The following is a 20074-nucleotide window of genomic DNA, read 5'->3' as shown; positions in this document are numbered from 1 at the left end:
GTTTCGCAAACTGTCGGGTAGGCCCTGCCAGGTGCAGCTCTGCCAACCGACGACAAAATCTGGTGCACAGTACTTGCCGTGGAGTTCCGACTCTGCAAGGATATCTGCTTTGTACTATCGACCGTGGTCAAGCAAGCCTGGGCGATCGTGATGGCCCTGCTCAGATCCAGCGTCTCCGCAGCCAGCAGCTTCCACAGGATCACCTCGTAGTTTATGCCTATTACAAAGACGTCATGCAGCATGTCTTCCAACGCGGTTCCAAACTTACACAGCCCAGCAAGACGTCTCAGGTCGGCAACAAATTCCACCACGTCCTGGCCCTCAGAATGAACATGCTTGTAAAAGCGGTATCTCGAGATAATGATGCTTTCTTTAGGTTTGAGATGGTTCTGAATCAGAGCACACAATTCCTCATAGATCTTTTCCGTTGGGCGTGCAGGTGAGAGCAGATTCTTTATGAGGCCATAGATTTTTGGACTGCAAACCGTGAGGAAAACCGCCCTGCGCCTAACTGCGTCAGTGTCTTCATCCATCTTGTTGGCCACGAAGTACTGGTCGAGGTGATCTGTAAAATCCTCCTGATCTTCTCCCTCTGTGAATCGCTCCAGGATTCCAATGGTGCTCATTTTTTTTTTTGAGTGTGGAAGTTTGTATTGTGCCTCGTCGCCAAATGTTGCGTATGCAATAACTCAATAGGCTTAGTACCGTGAACTCAATCAGGTGCGACCTGACTCTACTTTATTAGTTCTCTTAAAGTGCGGATTAAATATGCAGGCTTTCTTTATATACAAGGGCTGCACGTGTGTCTGTGGCTCAATGACCTCCAATGGTCGCTCTCCCTGGTGGCAGGTAAACCCAGGCATATATACATTACAGAGTCACTAGCAAAAGATAGCACTAAGTGGAGGAAGTGCATCTGGGAGTGCGTTGAGCACCTCGAGTCTCATCGCCCAGAGCATACAGAAATCAAGCATAGGCAGCGAAAGGAGTGTGCGGCAAACCAGTCCCACCCACCCTTTCCTTCAATGACTGTCTGTCCCACTTGTGACAGAGACTGCAATTCCTGTATTGGACTGTTCAGTCACCTAAATCTCACTGTTAGAGTGGAAGCAAGTCTTCCTTGATCTCGAGGGACTGCCTATGATGATGAGATCTCGCGGATGCACTGCAGTGACTCCAGCCGCCGTTCAAGCTCCGAAACGCGAAGCTAGAGTTGGTGTAGCTGGAGACACCTCCTGCACACATGGTCGTCCAGGCTGCATGAAGCGTCCAAGACTTCCCACATACTACAGGATGTGCAGTCCATGGGAATGAGCTGCCCTGCCATCCCTCTAGTTAGACTTGGAACTATCAAGCAAAAATAAACTCTAAACCTTAGTAAAACTCAGCAATCAGCTGATTTAATTAGTTAGGTTTTTTAGATTAGAAATATCACTTATTTATTTAATTGCGGCTCTTTTATTTAAAGGACTAAGAACTAACCTTTATTTAAAAGACTTAGTACTAACTTAACAAAAAAAAAACACTCATCCACTACTCACCAATTAGCTACTTCCCTTGTGCCAACGTCACTTTTAAACTCTGATGTCCCTTTCGAATGTTGCCTGTTGAGCCTTGCTTTTATCCGCTCCGCCTTGCCTCAGCTCCCACGCAGGTCCGCTGCCTCTGTCGGACCATGGAGCTCATGGGCAGGTACTCTGCTCTAGCAGTGGAAGATGGCAAGGTTGACAGGTTATTCCTGGCACCAGGTTAGTGACTGAACATCCACACTGTCGTGCTGGCATACCTAATCCCAAGGAAAATAATGCTAACCCATTCTTAAATTCTGGCATCAGATCCACCACAGGAATGGAGAGTATAGGTGGAGGAAGATGATGATGATGATGATGAGGAAAATAGATATGCAACTACCTCTTTGACAACTATGATGACGAAGAGAGAGATGAAGGAGATTAATTTTAACACCTTGAGTTCCTGCAGACAACACCATCCTCTTGTTCATCTGTCCTAACCACCAGAAACTGCATCAGTTGCTTCTTCACTCCGACACACCAGCTCAGATACATTCATCTAGAGGAAATTACAGATAAACCTGCTTAATTGCAACCACTTGGGGCAACCTTGTATGTTGCAATAAAACAGCGAGAAGCAAAAATTATCAAGGTGGATCTGATGCATCTCAATGTTTATTTGACTAAATTTCTTACAATTTCTTATGAGGTCTTAAAAAAGAGAATGCTGTATCTTAAAAATGAATGAAAAATGCTGATATCTCATGTGTTTTTTTTATGCTGCGAAGAATTCTGTCATTTATTTTGGTGGCGATCAGAACAACCTCAGCACATTCCCTTACAGTGCAGAAAATTCATCAAACATTTCATTATCGTTTGACTCGAATTGACACAGAAAGCACAGTGCAAAATCAACCTCTCTAACTTTGGGAATTTCCAGTTCTGACACATTTTCATTTGTATCCTCTGCAACATCTGTTTCTGAGAATTTTAGAGAAGAAACAATTTCTGCATCAGTCACCTCTCTGCAAATTCTTTTTAATTATTCAATCTCGGGATGTAAGCATCGCTGGCAAGGCTGCCATTTATTGCCCATCCCTCGAGATATAACTGAATAGCTTGCTAGGACACTTCAGAGGGCAGTTGAGAGTCAACCACGTTGGTATGGAATGGAATCACAAATCGGCCAAGCTGGGTGAGGATGGCAGATTACTCTTCCATAAAGGACATTAGAGAAACAAGTTAGGTTTATACGACAATCAGACAACTTCATGGTCATTTTTACTGATACCAGCTTTTTATTTCCAGATTTTTTTTTTTTTTAAACTGAATTAAAATTTTACCATGATGGAATTTGAACTCCCATTTTCTGGAATATTAGTCCATTAGGCCTCTGGATTACTCATCCAGTAGCATCATCATCATAGGCAGTCCCTCAAAATCGAGGAAGACTTGCTTCCACTCTAAAAATTACTACTTAGGTGACTGTACAGTCCAATACGGAAATTACAGTCTGTCACAGGTGGGACAGACAGTCATTGAAGGAAAGGGTGGGTGGGACTGATTTGCCACACGCTCCTTCGGCTGCCTGCGCTTGGTTTCTGCATACTCTCGGCGATGAGACTCGAGGTGCTCAACATCCTCCCGGATGCACTTTCTCCACTTAAGGCGGTCTTTGGCCAGGGACTCCCAGGTGTCGGTGGGGATGTCGCATTTTATCAGGGAGGCTTTGAGGGTGTCCTTGTAATGTTTCCGCTGCACACCTTTGGCTTGTTTGCCGTGAAGGAGCTCCGCATAGAGCACTTGCTTTGGGAGGCTCATGTCTGGCATGTGAACTATGTGGCCTGCCCAGTGGAGCTGATCAAGTGTGGTCAATGCTTCAATGCTGGGGATGTTAGACTGGACGAGGACTCTGATGTTGGTGTACCTGTCTTCCCAGGGGATTTAGAAACATAGAAACATAGAAACATAGGCCATTTAGCCCTTCTAGCCTGCACCGCCATTCAATGAGTTCATGGCTGAACATGAAACTTCAGTACCCCCTTCCTGCTTTCTCGCCTTTCACCTTGATCCCCCTAGTAGTAAGGACTTCATCTAACTCCCTTTTGAATATATTTAGTGAATTGGCCTCAACTACTTTCTGTGGTAGAGAATTCCACAGGTTCACCACTCTCTGGGTGAAGAAGTTTCTCCTCATCTCGGTCCTAAATGGCTTACCCCTTATCCTTAGACTGTGACCCCTGGTTCTGGACTTCCCCAACATTGGGAACATTCTTCCTGCATCTAACCTGTCTAAACCCGTCAGAATTTTAAACGTTTCTATGAGGTCCCCTCTCATTCTTCTGAACTCCAGTGAATACAAGCCCAGTTGATCTAGTCTTTCTTGATAGGTCAGTCCCACCATCCTGGGAATCAGTCTGGTGAATCTTCGCTGCACTCCCTCAATAGCAAGAATGTCCTTCCTCAAGTTAGGAGACCAAAACTGTACACAATACTCCAGGGTGTGGCCTCACCAAGGCCCTGTACAACTGTAGTAACACCTCCCTGCCCCTGTACTCAAATCCCCTCGCTATGAAGGCCAACATGCCATTTGCTTTCTTAACCGCCTGCTGTACCTGCATGCCAACCTTCAATGACTGATGTACCATGACACCCAGGTCTCGTTGCACCTTTCCTTTTCCTAATCTGTCACCATTCAGATAATAGTCTGTCTCTCTGTTTTTACCACCAAAGTGGATAACCTCACATTTATCCACATTATACTTCATCTGCCATTCATTTGCCCACTCACCTAACCTATCCAAGTCACTCTGCAGCCTTATAGCATCCTCCTCGCAGCTCACACTGCCACCCAACTTAGTGTCATCCGCAAATTTGGAGATACTATATTTAATCCCCTCGTCTAAATCATTAATGTACAATGTAAACAGCTGGGGCCCCAGCACAGAACCTTGTGGTACCCCACTAGTCACTGCCTGCCATTCTGAAAAGTATCCATTTACTCCTACTCTTTGCTTCCTGTCTGACAACCAGTTCTCAATCCACGTCAGCACACTACCCCCAATCCCATGTGCTTTAACTTTGCACATTAATCTCTTGTGTGGGACCTTGTCGAAAGCCTTCAGAAAGTCCAAATATACCACATCAACTGGTTCTCCTTTGTCCACTTTACTGGAAACATCCTCAAAAAATTCCAGAAGATTTGTTAAGCATGATTTCCCTTTCACAAATCCATGCTGACTTGGACCTATCATGTCACCATTTTCCAAATGCGCTGCTATGACATCCTTAATAATTGATTCCATAATTTTACCCACTACTGAGGTCAGGCTGACCGGTCTATAATTCCCTGTTTTCTCTCTCCCTCCTTTTTTAAAAAGTGGGGTTACATTGGCTACCCTCCACTCGATAGGAACTGATCCAGAATCAATGGAATGTTGAAAAATGACTGTCAATGCATCCGCTATTTCCAAGGCCACCTCCTTAAGTACTCTGGGATGCAGTCCATCAGGCCCTGGGGATTTATCGGCCTTCAATCCCATCAATTTCCCCAACACAATTTCCCGACTAATAAAGATTTCCCTCAGTTCCTCCTCCTTACTAGATCCTCTGACCCCTTTTATATCCGGAAGGTTGTTTGTGTCCTCCTTAGTGAATACCGAACCAAAGTACTTGTTCAATTGGTCTGCCATTTCTTTGTTCCCCGTTATGACTTCCCCTGATTCTGACTGCAGGGGATCTACATTTGTCTTTACTAACCTTTTTCTCTTTACATACCTATAGAAACTTTTGCAATCCGCCTTAATGTTCCCTGCAAGCTTCTTCTCGTACTCCATTTTCCCTGCCCTAATCAAACCCTTTGTCCTCCTCTGCTGAGTTCTAAATTTCTCCCAGTCCCCGGGTTCGCTGCTATTTCTGGCCAATTTGTATGCCACTTCCTTGGCTTTAATACTATCCCTGATTTCCCTTGATAGCCACGGTTGAGCCACCTTCCCTTTTTTATTTTTACGCCAGACAGGATCTTGCGGAGACATCATTGGTGATATATCTCCAGCGACTTGAGGAGTCTACTGTACATGGTCCATGCCTCTGAGCCATACAGGAGGGCGGGTATTACTACAGCCCTGTAGACCATGAGCTTGGTGGTAGACTTGAGGGCCTGGTCTTCGAACACTCTTTTCTTCAGGCGGCCGAAGGCTGCACTGGCGCACTGGATCCAACACATCATAACCTGTGAAATGACCGTTTCCTTGGTGGTATCTAAAACAGAAACCACCATGCACCAGAATTATTTCTTACAGTGTTGCTTCATGCTATAAATTATGCTTTGGTCCAGGAGCTGGATGATGGAAGTGGTATTAGATGGTATAAATTGGACCCTCGTGTGTGAAAGATCAAGAATCACAATATGACAAATGGCATTATCCATCAAAAACACCGCTTTCTTTTGCCACATTCTCATTCTGGTAATGTAATGTATTCTCTTCTCATTTTTCCATCTCTCATCTTCTCTCCTTTTGTGAGTAGGTTTGATCAGGCAGGGCACAGTAGAAATGCCTGGTCTCACTGCAATTGTAAATGCAGTCGGTCAGATACTGTGCTAACAAACCCGGCAGCAGTTCCTCAGTCAGTGCATCAGCAGCGGGTTTGCTACCGACTGCTTTTTCACAACACAGCTTATTGTAAACAAGTTTGTATCTCACTTTTAGCGGCACAGGACTCCATTTGATGCTTCAAAGTTTTCGATGCTGAATTCTTTGGCAAGCTTATTAGCTTTAGTTTTCAACAGGCAACCTTCAAGCGGGACTTTCCGATCTTTTTTGTGATTAAACCATCTAAACAATGCTTCATCCTCATTGGCCATCTTAATTTCACGCTTCTGTTTCCTGTCCCAGTTCTTGTTTATTCACAGTCCTTCAAGACACTCATTTTTCTTTTCAAAATTCTAGAAAACTGTGATTTAGAAATGCTGTATTTCTTTGAGTCCAGTTTTGAATCTTCAATACTTTCACAGTGTTCAAAACATCCACTTGTTCACGCAATGACAAGTCACACCGATGTGATGAATCACCTTGAAAAGCAACTTGACATCCGTACAACACTCACAGATATTAGAGATGTTGACCAATTAACCCAGATTGAAAGGTGAAAACTTCAGGTTCAAAAGTGAAAAGTCTTGCTACAGTGGGATGTTTCCACGCTGTATTTGCTTATAAGAGGGAATTGCAATAAATGATATTGCAATAAAACAAACTTTCCATAATAGGAAGATTAGATGAAAAAACAGGATTGCAGAAATGGTTGTGTTAAAACAGGAATTGCAATTTAGCAAGTTGCAAACAGGTACAAATGTAGATAGTGTTGGGGAAGATGTTGCTCCAGGTGATTCACAGAGCACAAGGGAGCTGGAACAATGGGAAGTGGGTGAGGATGTGCCACCTTCCCAGTGACAGCCAAGGAGAAGGCTGCCCATTGCTTCGGAGCCATGGAATCTGTCATGTATCCTACATGGCTACTATTGGTACCATCACAAGGTGTGCCATCAGAGGGCACTGCAGTGGGAGACTCTTAGGTTACCTGTACAGGTGTGCATAGCCTAGTATAAAAGGCAGACCACCAGGTATGATCCTCATTCTGGAGTTAACTAATAAAGGACAAAGGTCACTACAGTTCAAGTACAACACACTGCCTCGTGGAATCATTTCTAGAGCATCTAAGGACACTACAGAATCCAAAACTCATGGGTATTTGCCTGAAAAGAACATAAGAACATAAACATAAGAACATAAGAATTAGGAACAGGAGTAGGCCATTTAGCCCCTCGAGCCTGCTCCACCATTCAATAAGATCATGGCTGATCTGGCCGTGGACTCAGCTCCACTTACCCGCCCGCTCCCCGTAACCCTTAATTCCCTTATTGGTTAAAAATCTATCTATCTGTGACTTGAATACATTCAATGAGCTAGCCTCAACTGCTTCCTTGGGCAGAGAATTCCACAGATTCACAACCCTCTGGGAGAAGAAATTCCTTCTCAACTCGGTTTTAAATTGGCTCCCCCGTATTTTGAGGCTGTGCCCCTAGTTCAAGTCTCCCCTACCAGTGGAAACAACCACTCTGTCTCTATCTTGTCTATCCCTTTCATGATTTTAAATGTTTCTATAAGATCACCCCTCATCCTTCTGAACTCCAACGAGTAAAGACCCAGTCTACTCAATCTATCATCATAAGGGAACCCCCTCATCTCCGGAATCAGCCTAGTGAATCGTCTCTGTACCCACTCCAAAGCCATTATATCCTTCCTTAAGTAAGGTGACCAAAACTGCATGCAGTACTCCAGGTGCGGCCTTACCAATACCCTATACAGTTGCAGCAGGACCTCCCTGCTTTTGTACTCCATCCCTCTCGCAATGAAGGCCAACATTCCATTCGCCTTCCTGATTACCTGCTGCACCTGCAAACTAACATTTTGGGATTCATGCACAAGGACCCCCACGTCCCTCTGCACCTGGGGATGCTTGAGGAATATTATGGCTACGGCAGGTTCTGAGGTCAGTCTCCAAGGACGTGCAACAACTGGCAAGTGACTTTTGAGTCTATAAATCTCATTTGCGGCAACATCAGGGAATCTTTTTCTTCACTTTAGACACCTGTGGAGCGCGTGGCAACTTCATTGGAATCTAAATCAGACACCCACCTAAGAAGTAATCTCCACGGAAGTACAGACTGCAGCTTTCGTGGCAATAGGAGAGAGAATAGGAAGCATCCACCATCCCATGGTGACTGTGATGCATCTACTGTATTTCATGGCTTTCAGGATCTGATAGCTGCCATTCCCCTCCTCAATGAGGATATAGGTCCCCAGGGCCCAATGGGATGGCAATGGCTGCCTCTCAGGTCAGTAGCACTTGCCTTGTCTCTGGCCTTCCGCCTCAGAACACCACATCAGTGAAACATGGGAAGCAACACCAGGCTTCCAGGAACAAACTCCAGCGATGTAGTCAGCAATAGGTCCTTGTAAGCTACCATGACAGGATTCATTTGATTCACATGAATCAATTAACATATCATAATTTGTATATCATAAGCTATTAACTACCTTTTATGATACTGGCCCTCAGATTTACCTTGGAAAATCACTAGCCTAGGTGAAAGAAATGCATCCAAGGGAAATTTGGTGTTATCAAAAAGTAGGCTGGCTTGTGTGCTTTTTGGACTTTATTGTAATCAAATAGAATGTACACTGACGTCGCAGTTTGCTATTCAAGATGTTTAGAGTTATCCAGGAAAGGGTGCATTTATTTAGTGACGGTTATTGGCATGCTCATGTAAAAGCAAAGGTAGCTGATGTGTTATCAGAGACCATCTCTGGTATGGTAATTCTCCCATGGCCAGAAAAATGGCCGGGAGCATCTCAGGGATTGGCTTCACTTACACAGGCACAGCAACCCAACGGTAAGCCTATATGTTCACAGAGTATGAGTTATACTACGTTACATGCAGGTTGTTGAATGGATCAGTAACATTTGCTATTTACAAACTCGTGTTCTAATTTCAGGAAAATGCAAGATGCTGAAAAAGGAGTTGAGAATCCCTTCACTAGTGACTTCTGACCAGGATCAAACTAAGAACACTCCACACCAGGTAAAATGATCATATATAATAAACCCATAAATATTAGACATTTTTGTCAAAAAATCTAAGATTCCCTGCTTTTTAAAATATGTTTTGCCTTCTTTCAGCAGGCACCACCCTTGGCTGAGTGGGCAGGAAACCTGGTCTCAGCACTTTGTCAATACTCCTTTGAAACCAAACTGCTCAAATGTCTGCAAGAGGGGTCCGGGTCATTTCCTCTTTGTTTTTACCACCTCTCCTTCATTATAGGTGGCGGGGGGGGGGAGGGGGCAGCAGGGGAGGGGCGGGGGGGCGGCTGCTTGCATGGCCTACTCTCTAAAACTTCCGACAGTGATATGATTGATATCAACGGGTACATTTTAACTTTCATTGCTGGGAGGATCGACCGCCTGTTCTACACTCCGCCTGATTTTCCATTCCATTCGCGTCAGTGAAATGTAAAATCTGGTGATGTGTACAACAGATGGCCAATCTGTAATCACCTGGTGGTAAATGTTTATCATACAGAGAACTGCAGGAACAAATCCCATGCTCTAGCATTTTTGGCACGATACCACAGATTTCACAGTGCCTCTATATGACTGCAGCAGATCTCGCTTAAATTTCTATTTAATTTGTTTTTATATCAGATAGATTGCTGTCATGATTAGATAATAGTAATAATTTAGCCATTTAGACTCATCATTATGTTGCCTTCCAATATTAGGAATTGTGATCATCAATAGTGAAAAAACTGTAACCTGACTGGTCAACTTAATCATCAGTAGTATCAATTTTTAATGTCACATCAAGAAACCTAACCCACAATACTTTACTATTTTTCAGTTCAAGATTCCAATCAATTCCTTCTCATGAAGGGGATGTATTTTCTTCTTTCCACATGTCAGTTTGTTCTGGATTTAGTCGGAATCGTGTTCTAGATTCAGTGGTGACACTGATTCCTAACTGTATCAATACTTACTGTTTTGTTTCATTATTTAAGTGCACTGCAAAGGCTCTAAGCAGAACATCGCTAGAGCTGCCATTTTTCAATCTGTGCAGGAGTAGAGTGACATCTCCTGATCGTATTGTGTGCATGAGGACTTTTCCTGTTTAGGTGTACATATGTATAGAACCACATCCAGCATGAGTCATTGCCGTCTTGTGTGGAGGGGAGTAAACTAGAAACAAAAATAAATTGGGAATAAGGTCCCTGATCTACGCTGAATTTGCTGATCTCAGGAGAGCTACATTTGGCCCCAGAGCCCCTGGATTAGGGTAGGTACAATTAGTCAGGGTTCCTGCTCCTAATAATCACCCAGTGAACTCTGCTGGAAGTGTGCCTGTGGACATCAGGCAAGGACAGGGTTAAGCTCACTGGAATGTTCCCTGTGGTCGAACAGCTTAATGATGCTCGCCATCAAGGTTCGTGCACAATACTAGAGCATAAAAATATTCCAACAGTGGATAGTCAAGGGGCTATAGCGGGGGAGGAACTTAACACAATCACTAAGGAGGTGGTACTCAATAAGATAATGGGACTAAAGGCAGATAAATCCCCTGGACCTTATGGCTTGCATCCTAGGGTCTTAAGAGAAGTAGCGGCAGGGATTGTGGATGCATTGTATGTAATTTACCAAAATTCCCTGGATTCTGGGGAGGTCCCAGCAGATTGGAAAACTGCAAATGTAATAATGCCCTCATTTAAAAAAGGAGGCAGACAAAAAGCAGGAAACTATAGGCCAATGAGCATAACAGCTGCGATTGGGAAAATGTTGGAGTCCATTATTAAAGAAGCAGTAGTAGGACATTTGGAAAAGCAAAATTCGGTCAGGCAGAGTTAGCATGGATTTATGAAGGGGAAGTCATGTTTGATAAATTTGCTGGAATTTTTTGAGGATGTAATGAACAGGGTGGATAAAGGGAAAATAGTGGATGCGGGGGATTTGGACTTCCAGAAGGCATTTGACAAGGTGCCACATAAAAGGTTACTGCACAAGATAAAAGTTCACGGGGTTGGGAGTAATATATTAGCATGGATAGAGGATTGGCTAACTAACAGAAAACAGAGAGTCGGGATAAATGGTTCATTCTCGGGTTGGCAATCAGTAACGATTGGGGTGCCGCAGGGATCAGTGCTGGGACCCCAACTATTTACAATCTATATTAACGACTTGGAAGAAAGGACTGAGAGTAACGTAGCCAAGTTTTCTGATGTTACAAAGGTGGGAGGAAAGGCAATGTGTGAGGAGGACACAAAAAACCTGCAAAAGGACATAGACAGGCTAAGTGAGTGGGCAAAGATTTGGCAGATGTTGGAAAGTGTGCGGTCATGCACTTTGGCAGAAAAAAAAGAGCAAGTTATTATTTAAATGGAGAAAGATTGCAAAGTTCTGCAGTACAGCGGGACCTGGTGGTGCTTGTGCATGAAACACAAAAGGACAGTATGCAGGTACAGCAAGTGATCAGGAAGGCCAATGGAATCTTGGCCTTTATTGCAAAGGGGTTGGAGTATAAAATCAAGGAATTCTTGCTACAGCTATCAGAGTATTGGTGAGAGGCCACACCTGGAATATTGCATGTAATTTTGGTTTCCATATTTACGAAAGGATATACTTGCTTTGGAGGCAGTTCAGAGAAGGTTCACTAGGTTGCTTGCGGAGATGAGGGGGTTGACATGAGGAAAGGTTGAGTAGGTTGGGCCTCTACTCATTGGAATTCAGAAGAATGAGAGATGATCTTATCGAAACATATAAGATTATGAGGGGGCTTGACAAGGTGGATGCAGAGAGGATGTTTCCACTGATAGGGGAGACTAGAACTAGAGGGCATAATCTTAGAACAAGGGGCCACCCATTCAAAACTGAGATGAGGAGAAATTTCTTCTCTCAGAGGGTTGTTCATCTGTGGAATTTGCTGCCTCAGAGAGCTGTGGATGCTGGGACATTGAATAAATTTAAGACAGAAATAGACAGTTTCTTAAACGATAAGGGAATAAGGGGTTATGGGGAGCGGGCAGGGAAATGGACCCGAGTCCATGATCGGATCAGCCAGGATCATATTAAATGGCAGAGCAGGCTCGAGGGGCTCTATGGCCTACTCCTCCTATTTCTTATGTTTTTATTGTTATGTATGAATAAAGAGTCTGGCTGGATACTGTGAGCTCAAAGTAAAGTGTGACCTTAGTCTTTTATTGCAGGTCTCCAGAATGCCTCTCCAGCCTGTGAGGCCTCCTTAAGTACCTGTGCTCCAAAGGGATTGAGGGATCCCTTAGGACTCCAGGGGATGAGCTCTCTGGTGGCTACACAAGGTATATACAGGTTTACATATATAACAACACTCCCCTTCCAAAGTCAATAGTGTAACTATTTACAAGGTGAGTCGATCTGGGGCCTTTCTTTCCCTGGTTGACTGTCTCGGTGCAAATGCTAGTTTTGGTGAGATGTTTGTTGGGCCCTCATTAGGCTGTTGTGCAGCTGGCCTTTCTGGGCTGCCTTGTGTGGCGAGTCCTGCTGGGCTGCTGCGATTGATGAGTTCTGCTTCGTGGCCAACCACGGTGTCGGTTGCCACTGGTGTGTTTGTTGGGGGGGTCAAAGAAGGTAGGGTCCAAAGTGGATTGCTCAGGATATTGTTTCCGGTGAATGAGTCCATTTGAAAGTTTGACCCGAAACACCCTACTCCCCTCTTTGGCCACAATAGTGCCGGGAAACCACTTAGGACCTTGTCCATAGTTCAACACAAATACAGGATCATTGATTTCAATTTCCCCTGACACATTTGCACTATCACGATATATACTTTGTTGAAGCCGCCTGCTCTCTACCTGTTCATGTAGAGTGAACTAAGGAGAGCCTTGTCTTAAGTGCCCTTTTCATGAGCAGTTCAGCAGGTGGAATCCCAGTGAGTGAGTGGGGTCTCGTGCAATAGCTAAGCAGGACTCGGGATAGGCGAGTCTGCAGTGAGCCTTCAGTTATCCGCTTCAAGCCCTGCTTGATTGTTTGAACTGCTCGTTCTGCCTGACGGTTGGACGCTGGCTTAAACGGGGCAGATGTAACATGTTTGATCGTCATGAACTCTTTGAACTCGGCACTGGTGAAACATGGCCCGTTGTCGCTCACAAGGACATCAGGCAGTCTGTGCATGGCAAACATGGCCCGCAGGCTTTCAGTGGTGGCAGCGGACATGCTTGCCGACATTATCTCACATTCAATCCATTTGGAGTACGCATCTACAACCACAAGGAAAATTTTACCCAAAAACGGGCCTGCATAGTCGACATGGACCCTGGACCATGGTTTGCAGGGCAAGACCATAAACTTAGTGGCGCCTCCCTGGGTGCATTGCTTAATTGCGAGCATGTGTTACATTTGTGCACGCAGGACTCTAAGTCCGCATCGATACCAGGCCACAACACATGGGATCTGGCTATCTCTTTCATCATTACGATGCCTGGGTGAGTACTATGGAGGTCACTGATGAAAGTGTCCCTGCCCTTCTTGGGGACCACTACCCGATTACCCCACAGAAGGCAGTCTGCCTGTATAGACGTTTCATCTTTGCGCCGCTGGTACGGCTTTATCTCTTCCTGCATTTCCACTGGGACACTGGACCAGCTCCCGTGAAGCACACAATTTTTTACTAGGGAGAGTAAGGGCTCCTGGCTCGTCCAGGTTCTAATCTGTCGGGCTGTGACGGGTGATTGCCCACTCTCGAATGCTTCCATAACCATGACTAAATCTGCGGGCTGTGCCATTTCCACCCCCGTGATGGGCAGTGGCAGCCTACTGAGAGCATCGACACAGTTTTCTGTGCCTGGCCTGTGGCGGATGGCATAGTTGTATGCGGACAGCGTGAGCGCCCATCTCTGGATGCGGGCCAATGCATTCGTATTTATCCCCGTACTTTTGGAAAAAAGGGATATCAGTGGCTTATGGTCAGTTTCCAATTAAAATTTGAGCCCAAACAGATATTGATGCATTTTCTTTACCCATAAACACACGCTAACGCTTCTTTTTCAATCATGCTGTAGGCTCTTTCAGCCTTAGACAGACTTTGGATACATAAGCAACCAGTTGCAATTTCCCAGATTCATTAGCTTGTTGCAATACATATCCGGCGCCATACGACGACACATCACATGTTACATGGATCATACAACACAAGCAATTTGTTTGAGCATAACAATTTTTTCACTTTTGCCCCATACCCATTTGTCTCCTTTATGCAGTAAGGCGTGAAATTGTTCTAACAGTGTGCTGAGACACAGTAAGAAGTTATCAAAGTAGTTCAAGAGTCCTGGAAACGACCGCAGCTCTGTCACGTTCTGTGGCCTCGATCCGCAATTCTTCTCCCCAGGAACTCCACTTCAGGTGCCAGGAAAACGCACTTCGAGCAGTTTAACCTGAGCCCCACGCAGTTGAGTGGACTAAGAACCTCCTCCAGGTTCTGCAGATGCTCGACTGTGTCCCGACCTGTAACCAAGAGGTCGTCCTGGAAGACCACCATGTGCGGGACCGACTTCAGTAAGCTTTCCATGTTTCTCTGGAATATCGGCGCGACTGATCGAATTCCAAATGGACATCCGTTGTAGATGAAGAGACCTTTGTGCGTGTTAATGCAGGTGAGGCCCTTCGATGATTCCTCCAGCTCCCGCGTCATGTAGGCCAAGGTCAAGTCCAGCTTCGTGAATGCATTTTCTCCCTCCAGCGTAGCAAAAAGATCGTCAGCCTTTGGTCATGGGTATTGATTTTGCAGGGAGAAATGATTGATAGTTGCTTTGTAATCACCACAGATTCTGATGGTGCCGTTTCCCTTGAGGACTGGAACAATTGGACTGACCCACTCGTTGAATTCGATCGGTGAAATGATGCCCTCTCGTTGCAGCCGGTCTAGCTTGATCTCTACACTTTCTCTCATCATGTACGGTTCTGCTCTCACCTTGTGATGGATGGGTCGCGCCCCCGGAATTAGGTGGATCTGCACTTTTGCTCCTTGGAACTTCCCAATGCCTGGTTCGAACAGCGAAGGGAACTTGTTTAAGACCTCAGCACATGAAGTGTCGTCAGCGGATGAGAGCTCTCGGACGTCGTCCAAGTTCCAGCGTATCTTTCCCAGCCAGCTCCTGCCGAGCAGCGTGGGACCATCGCCCGGTACCACCCAGAGTGGTAGCTTGTGCACCGCTCCATCGTAGGAGACCTTTACAGTAGCACTGCCGATTACGGGAATCAGTTCCTTTGTGTAAGTTCTCAGTTTCATGCAAATGGGAGTCAAGACTGGCCTTAAGGTCTTGCTGCACCAAATTTATCGAAAGTCTTTTTGCTCATAATGGACTGGCTCGCGCCCATGTCCAGCTCCATTGACACCGGGAGTTCATTTAATTCGACCTTCAACATTATCGGGGGACACTTTGTAGTAAATGTGTACACCCCATATACCTCTGCCTCCTTGGTCTGAGGCTCTGGTTTGTCGTGATCCACTGTGGATCTGTCCTCCTCTGCAACATGGTGGTTTTCAGGATTAACAGCAGCTCACCTGCACATACGTTGGAGGTGTCCCATTGTTCCATAGCCTTTGAAAACGTACCCTTTGAAGCAACATGAATGGAAACAATGATCATCCCCGCAGCGCCAACAAATTGTTAATGGCCTTGCATTCATCACCCTTGATGGTGGACTCTGAGACATCTGCAGACGTGCAGCTGCAGGCATGTAGGGCCTGCCCTATACATTGCGATTTGAAAACAACATCACTTTGTTCACAGTACTTGTAGCAGCACTCGTGTGCTGAGAGATTTGCTTCGTATTGTCACTGGTGGCAATGAACACCTGGGCTATCGCTATGGCTTTACTCAAGGTTGGGGTCTCTACAGTCAAAAGTTTGCAAAGTATCACTTCATGGCCAATGCCAAGTACGAAAAAGTCTCTGAGCATGTGTTCCAAATGTCCTTTAAATTCCCAATGTCCTGCAAGGCATCTTAGCTCACGACATAACTCGCCACTTCCTGGCCTTCAGACCTTTTGTAGGTGTAGAACCGGTACCTCGCCATCAGAACGCTTTCCTTCGGGTTCAGATGCTCTCGGACCAGTGTGCACAAATCATCGTACGATTTCTCTGTGGGTTTCGTTGGAGCAAGCAGATTTTTCATGAGGCCATATGTTGGTGCCCGGCAGATGGTGAGGAGAATCGCCCTTCGTTTGGCAGCGTTCGCTTCTCCTTCCAGCTCGTTGGCCACGAAGTATTGGTCGAATCGCTCCACGAAGGTTTCCCAATCATCTCCCTCCGAGAATTTTTTCAGGATGCCCACTGTTCTCTGCATCATTGGGTTCGTCATCTGTGTCTCGTCGGCAGTTTTTATGTATGAATAAAGAGTCTGACTGGATACTGTGAGCTCAAAGTAAAGTGTGACCTTAGTCTTTTATTGCAGGTCTCCAGAGTGCCTTTCCAGCCTATGAGGCCTCCTTAAGTACCTGTGCTCCCAAGGGATTGTAGGATCCCTTGGGACTCCAGGGTAAGAGCTCTCTGGTGGCTACACAAGATATATACAGGTTTACATATATGAGATTTATGAGCTAGATTTTCCATTATTTATGCATGTATACTGTACACTTAACGTCCATTTTGGCACAAAATGGAAATTGATGCCATTTCTCGGTCACTTATCGGCGAGCGTTACTTTTGGCACGTAATTAACTCTGAGATTCCATAATACCAACCGCCCACTTTTTTTTGTTGTAAAGATCACATTTGCTGAAACTAACGCCCAGTATTTCGTCCAGCGTCATTTTCAGCACCTTGCACACATATTGCCCACAATCTCACTCGCCGAAAAAACGCTCTGAAAAAGTTGAACTGATCTGAACTAATCATAGCTATTTTGTAAATCGCACGTCGCTTCATTGAAAAGGCTGCTTCAACTTCGGGGGAGTTTGGATGTACTCTGGAGCTCTTTTCAGGTGATGTGACCCATCTGTGGATGATTAGATTTTACTTTAGGTTTCTTAGTGGGGAAATTTAGCGCTTATGAACAATCGGCATTATAATTATAGTTATTGGAATGGGGCCAGCCATTTCTCAGCCTGCATCGATGACAACACAGATGCCGCAGAGTGCAAATGGCACAACGTCCAATCCACAGCATTATGTGCCCAATCTAAGACGTGCCAGACTGATAAGGAGGACGAGACCATACATTCCCCGCACTTACAGAGAGAAACGGTCTTACCTCGACTTATCCGAGAACACTGGCCTTCGGAGACTGCACTTCCACAAAGAGGTTATCAGTGAGCTATGCCACCTCATCGGGGCAAATCTGCAGCCTGCCAGCACCTTCAAGACCGCACCGTCTGTCGAGGTCAAGGTCACCACGGCACTATCGTCCTACGCGCCTGGTTCCTTTCAGGCCTCCGCGGTCGACATTTGCGCTATATCTCAGCATGCCACACATTGCTGTATTAGACAGGTCACTGAAGCCCTGTACGCACGTAGGATGGATTTTATCAGTTTCTCTATGACTACGGAGGCTCAGACTGACAGGGCTCTAGCATTCTACCAAATTTCTAACTTCCCCAAGGTGCAGGGAGCAATACACTGTACGCACATCGCCATGCGGGCACCTTCTCAGGACGCAGAGATTTTTCGCGACCGAAAAGGATTTCACTCCCTGAAGGTCCAACTCGTTGTCCAACAGCATCGATGAGGCTCACATCCTGTGTGAGAGCACTGTATCTGACATGTTTACCAGTCAGCAACAAGATCAATGCTGTATGCTTGGTGACAAACGATATGGCCTAGCCACCTGGCTAATGACCCCTCCCCCCCCCCCCCCCCCGCGTGACACCCACACCGAGGCCGAGATGCGATACAACGAGAGCCACAGAGCCACACGCAATGTGGTCCAGAAAACCATTGGTTTAGGTGCTTTAGATGCCTGGAGCGCTCAGTAGGGGAGCTACAATACAACCCTGATCAGGTAGCTCAATTCCTGGTTGTGTGCTCCATTCTGCACAACTTGGCTATCAGGACTGGGCAAGAATTGCCAGAATGGACTGATGGTCCTCCTCAGGAGAGAAAGGAAGAGGAGGACGAAAAACTGGACACTGACCTCGGGCCAGACAATCAGACTGACTATGCAACCATGTCCACACATCCCCCTCCAGACCACAGGAAAGGCCCGTGGTGGCTACATAGTTGCAAAACTCTTACATCAGCAGCTCATAAATGAGCGCTTTGCCTGAAAGAACGTTGCTGTTATTGACAAAACTGACACACTGCTGTGTGTGCAGCTCAGACATCAATGGTGGGCATCACCATGGTGCCAGTTAAAGTTTAAGTTGATTCAAGTTAAGTTTAATTATACCCTTTCATGTTAAGGAATCACCAGTGTGTAACAGTCCAGCTATTTGAGACAATGCGCAACAAGGTTATGTTAAATAAAAAACATTTATTACGACCATTGGTCTGAAACCATAAGTATAACGGTCAAAAATACCCCACCCCCACCCCACCCCACAACACATTTTAGAACATTGACTTCAATCAAATGGTCAACATGTCCAGCAGCACAGGACAGCAGCTCCCTCCCGCAATGCCTTAAAATAAATTGCATAGACCGAGATGGAGATATAACAAGGCCCTCACCCGCGAACATGCACCTCACTTTCCTTCCCCTCCTCACTCCACACTGCCTGGCCAAGGCGTTCCTCAGGCGGTGCCTCATTGGGGGGGATGAAGGCAGAGCCGTTGGTTCCACGGATACAGGAGCGGAGGGTACCGAGGTAGGAACATTCTCGGATCCAGAAGCAGGATCTTGCTCCTGCCTCGCATGTGCCGTTGGCACTGGCGGTGCGGAACCTAGGGGTGGAGTGCCGCACTCCGGGACAACTAGGAGGCCTCTGCCACCAGTGTTCTTGGCTATCGCCTCCAGGGCCTCCACCATCTGCGGAACGTACTCCGTCATGGTGCCGGAGATGCTGGCCAGCTGTCGGGATATGCCCCCCGATGCCTGGAGAATCTGGTTAACTATGTTAACAGTCCTTCTGGACAACTCTACCATCTTCCGCTCTCATCTGGCACTCGTGGAGCAGACCTGCCGCCTCTACGAAACCTCTGTGGGGTTGGCACCGTACTGGGGACACCTGGGGTGCCCTGTAGCGAGGTACTTGGGCCTGGTACCTCCAGAGTGGAGGTGGGAATGGCTGGAGGAGCACTCGATGGCCTTGGGGTCAAATGCCTTCTGCAGCCTGGCGATGCAGGCTCCTCAAAGTCCGTGCCCTCATCCATTGAGAACGGACACAGCAGATTGACGGGCGAGAATCGGAGCTCCTCAGCACCAGATGTAGGATCGTCTGGCGAGTCCGGCTCCCCACCCCCATCTTCTGGCCTCTGTGGTCTTGCCTTGGGACGTGCTGCTGGCTGAGCTGCAAAACACAAATGAGGTTATTAGAGGAGAAGGGTGTGCTCGGGTCACAAGGTGAGTCAAGTGTTACACACAGCATATGCACGAGAAAAACACAACTGATATCAAAATCATCACAGACATCACATTTGATGACCATCAACACATTCTGCATTGCAATGATTCTCATGAGGCCAGCATTATTTAGAGGACACTTTTAGCAATCATCTATCATATATTATTCGGATATGAGTGGGTGTGGCATCTATTGACTTTACATCACATCACGCAATGATGTATACTTTACTCACGTGGCATCACTTCAGGTTCTGCAGCTGCCTGCGTGGCCAACCGGGGTGGGTCCCCACGAGTGCAAGACCTGCTCCTCGATGTCAGTGAGGTCAAGGATGACTGGTGGCCCCACCCCCACCCATTCGCCTCTGCTCGGCCCTATTCCTCGAAAGTTTCTTCTGTAAAAGGTAACAACAACACGACATGGCATGAGATCATTGCGTGATATCATTGCTAGGTACTGTTACAGAGACTGATACAACACAT

The 20074-nt window shown here is 46.1% G+C and overlaps 1 protein-coding gene across 1 annotated transcript in view; it reads left to right on the top strand.

Moving 5' to 3' along the window:
* Positions 1-20074, top strand: part of LOC139262054 (cyclin-dependent kinase-like 2) — a 231934-nt gene that overhangs the window by 204178 nt on the left and 7682 nt on the right. The window contains exon 11 of the mRNA XM_070877214.1: positions 9068-9153. Within this exon, the coding sequence (XP_070733315.1) occupies positions 9068-9153 (86 nt within the window). The remainder of the gene's footprint in view (positions 1-9067; positions 9154-20074) is intronic.

The sequence above is a fragment of the Pristiophorus japonicus genome, chromosome 4 (assembly GCF_044704955.1).
Source record: "Pristiophorus japonicus isolate sPriJap1 chromosome 4, sPriJap1.hap1, whole genome shotgun sequence".
In the NCBI taxonomy this organism is placed as follows: Eukaryota; Metazoa; Chordata; class Chondrichthyes; family Pristiophoridae; genus Pristiophorus; species Pristiophorus japonicus.
The sequence above is the reverse complement of the archived record's forward strand: the minus strand, read 5'-3'. Positions and strand labels throughout refer to the sequence as shown.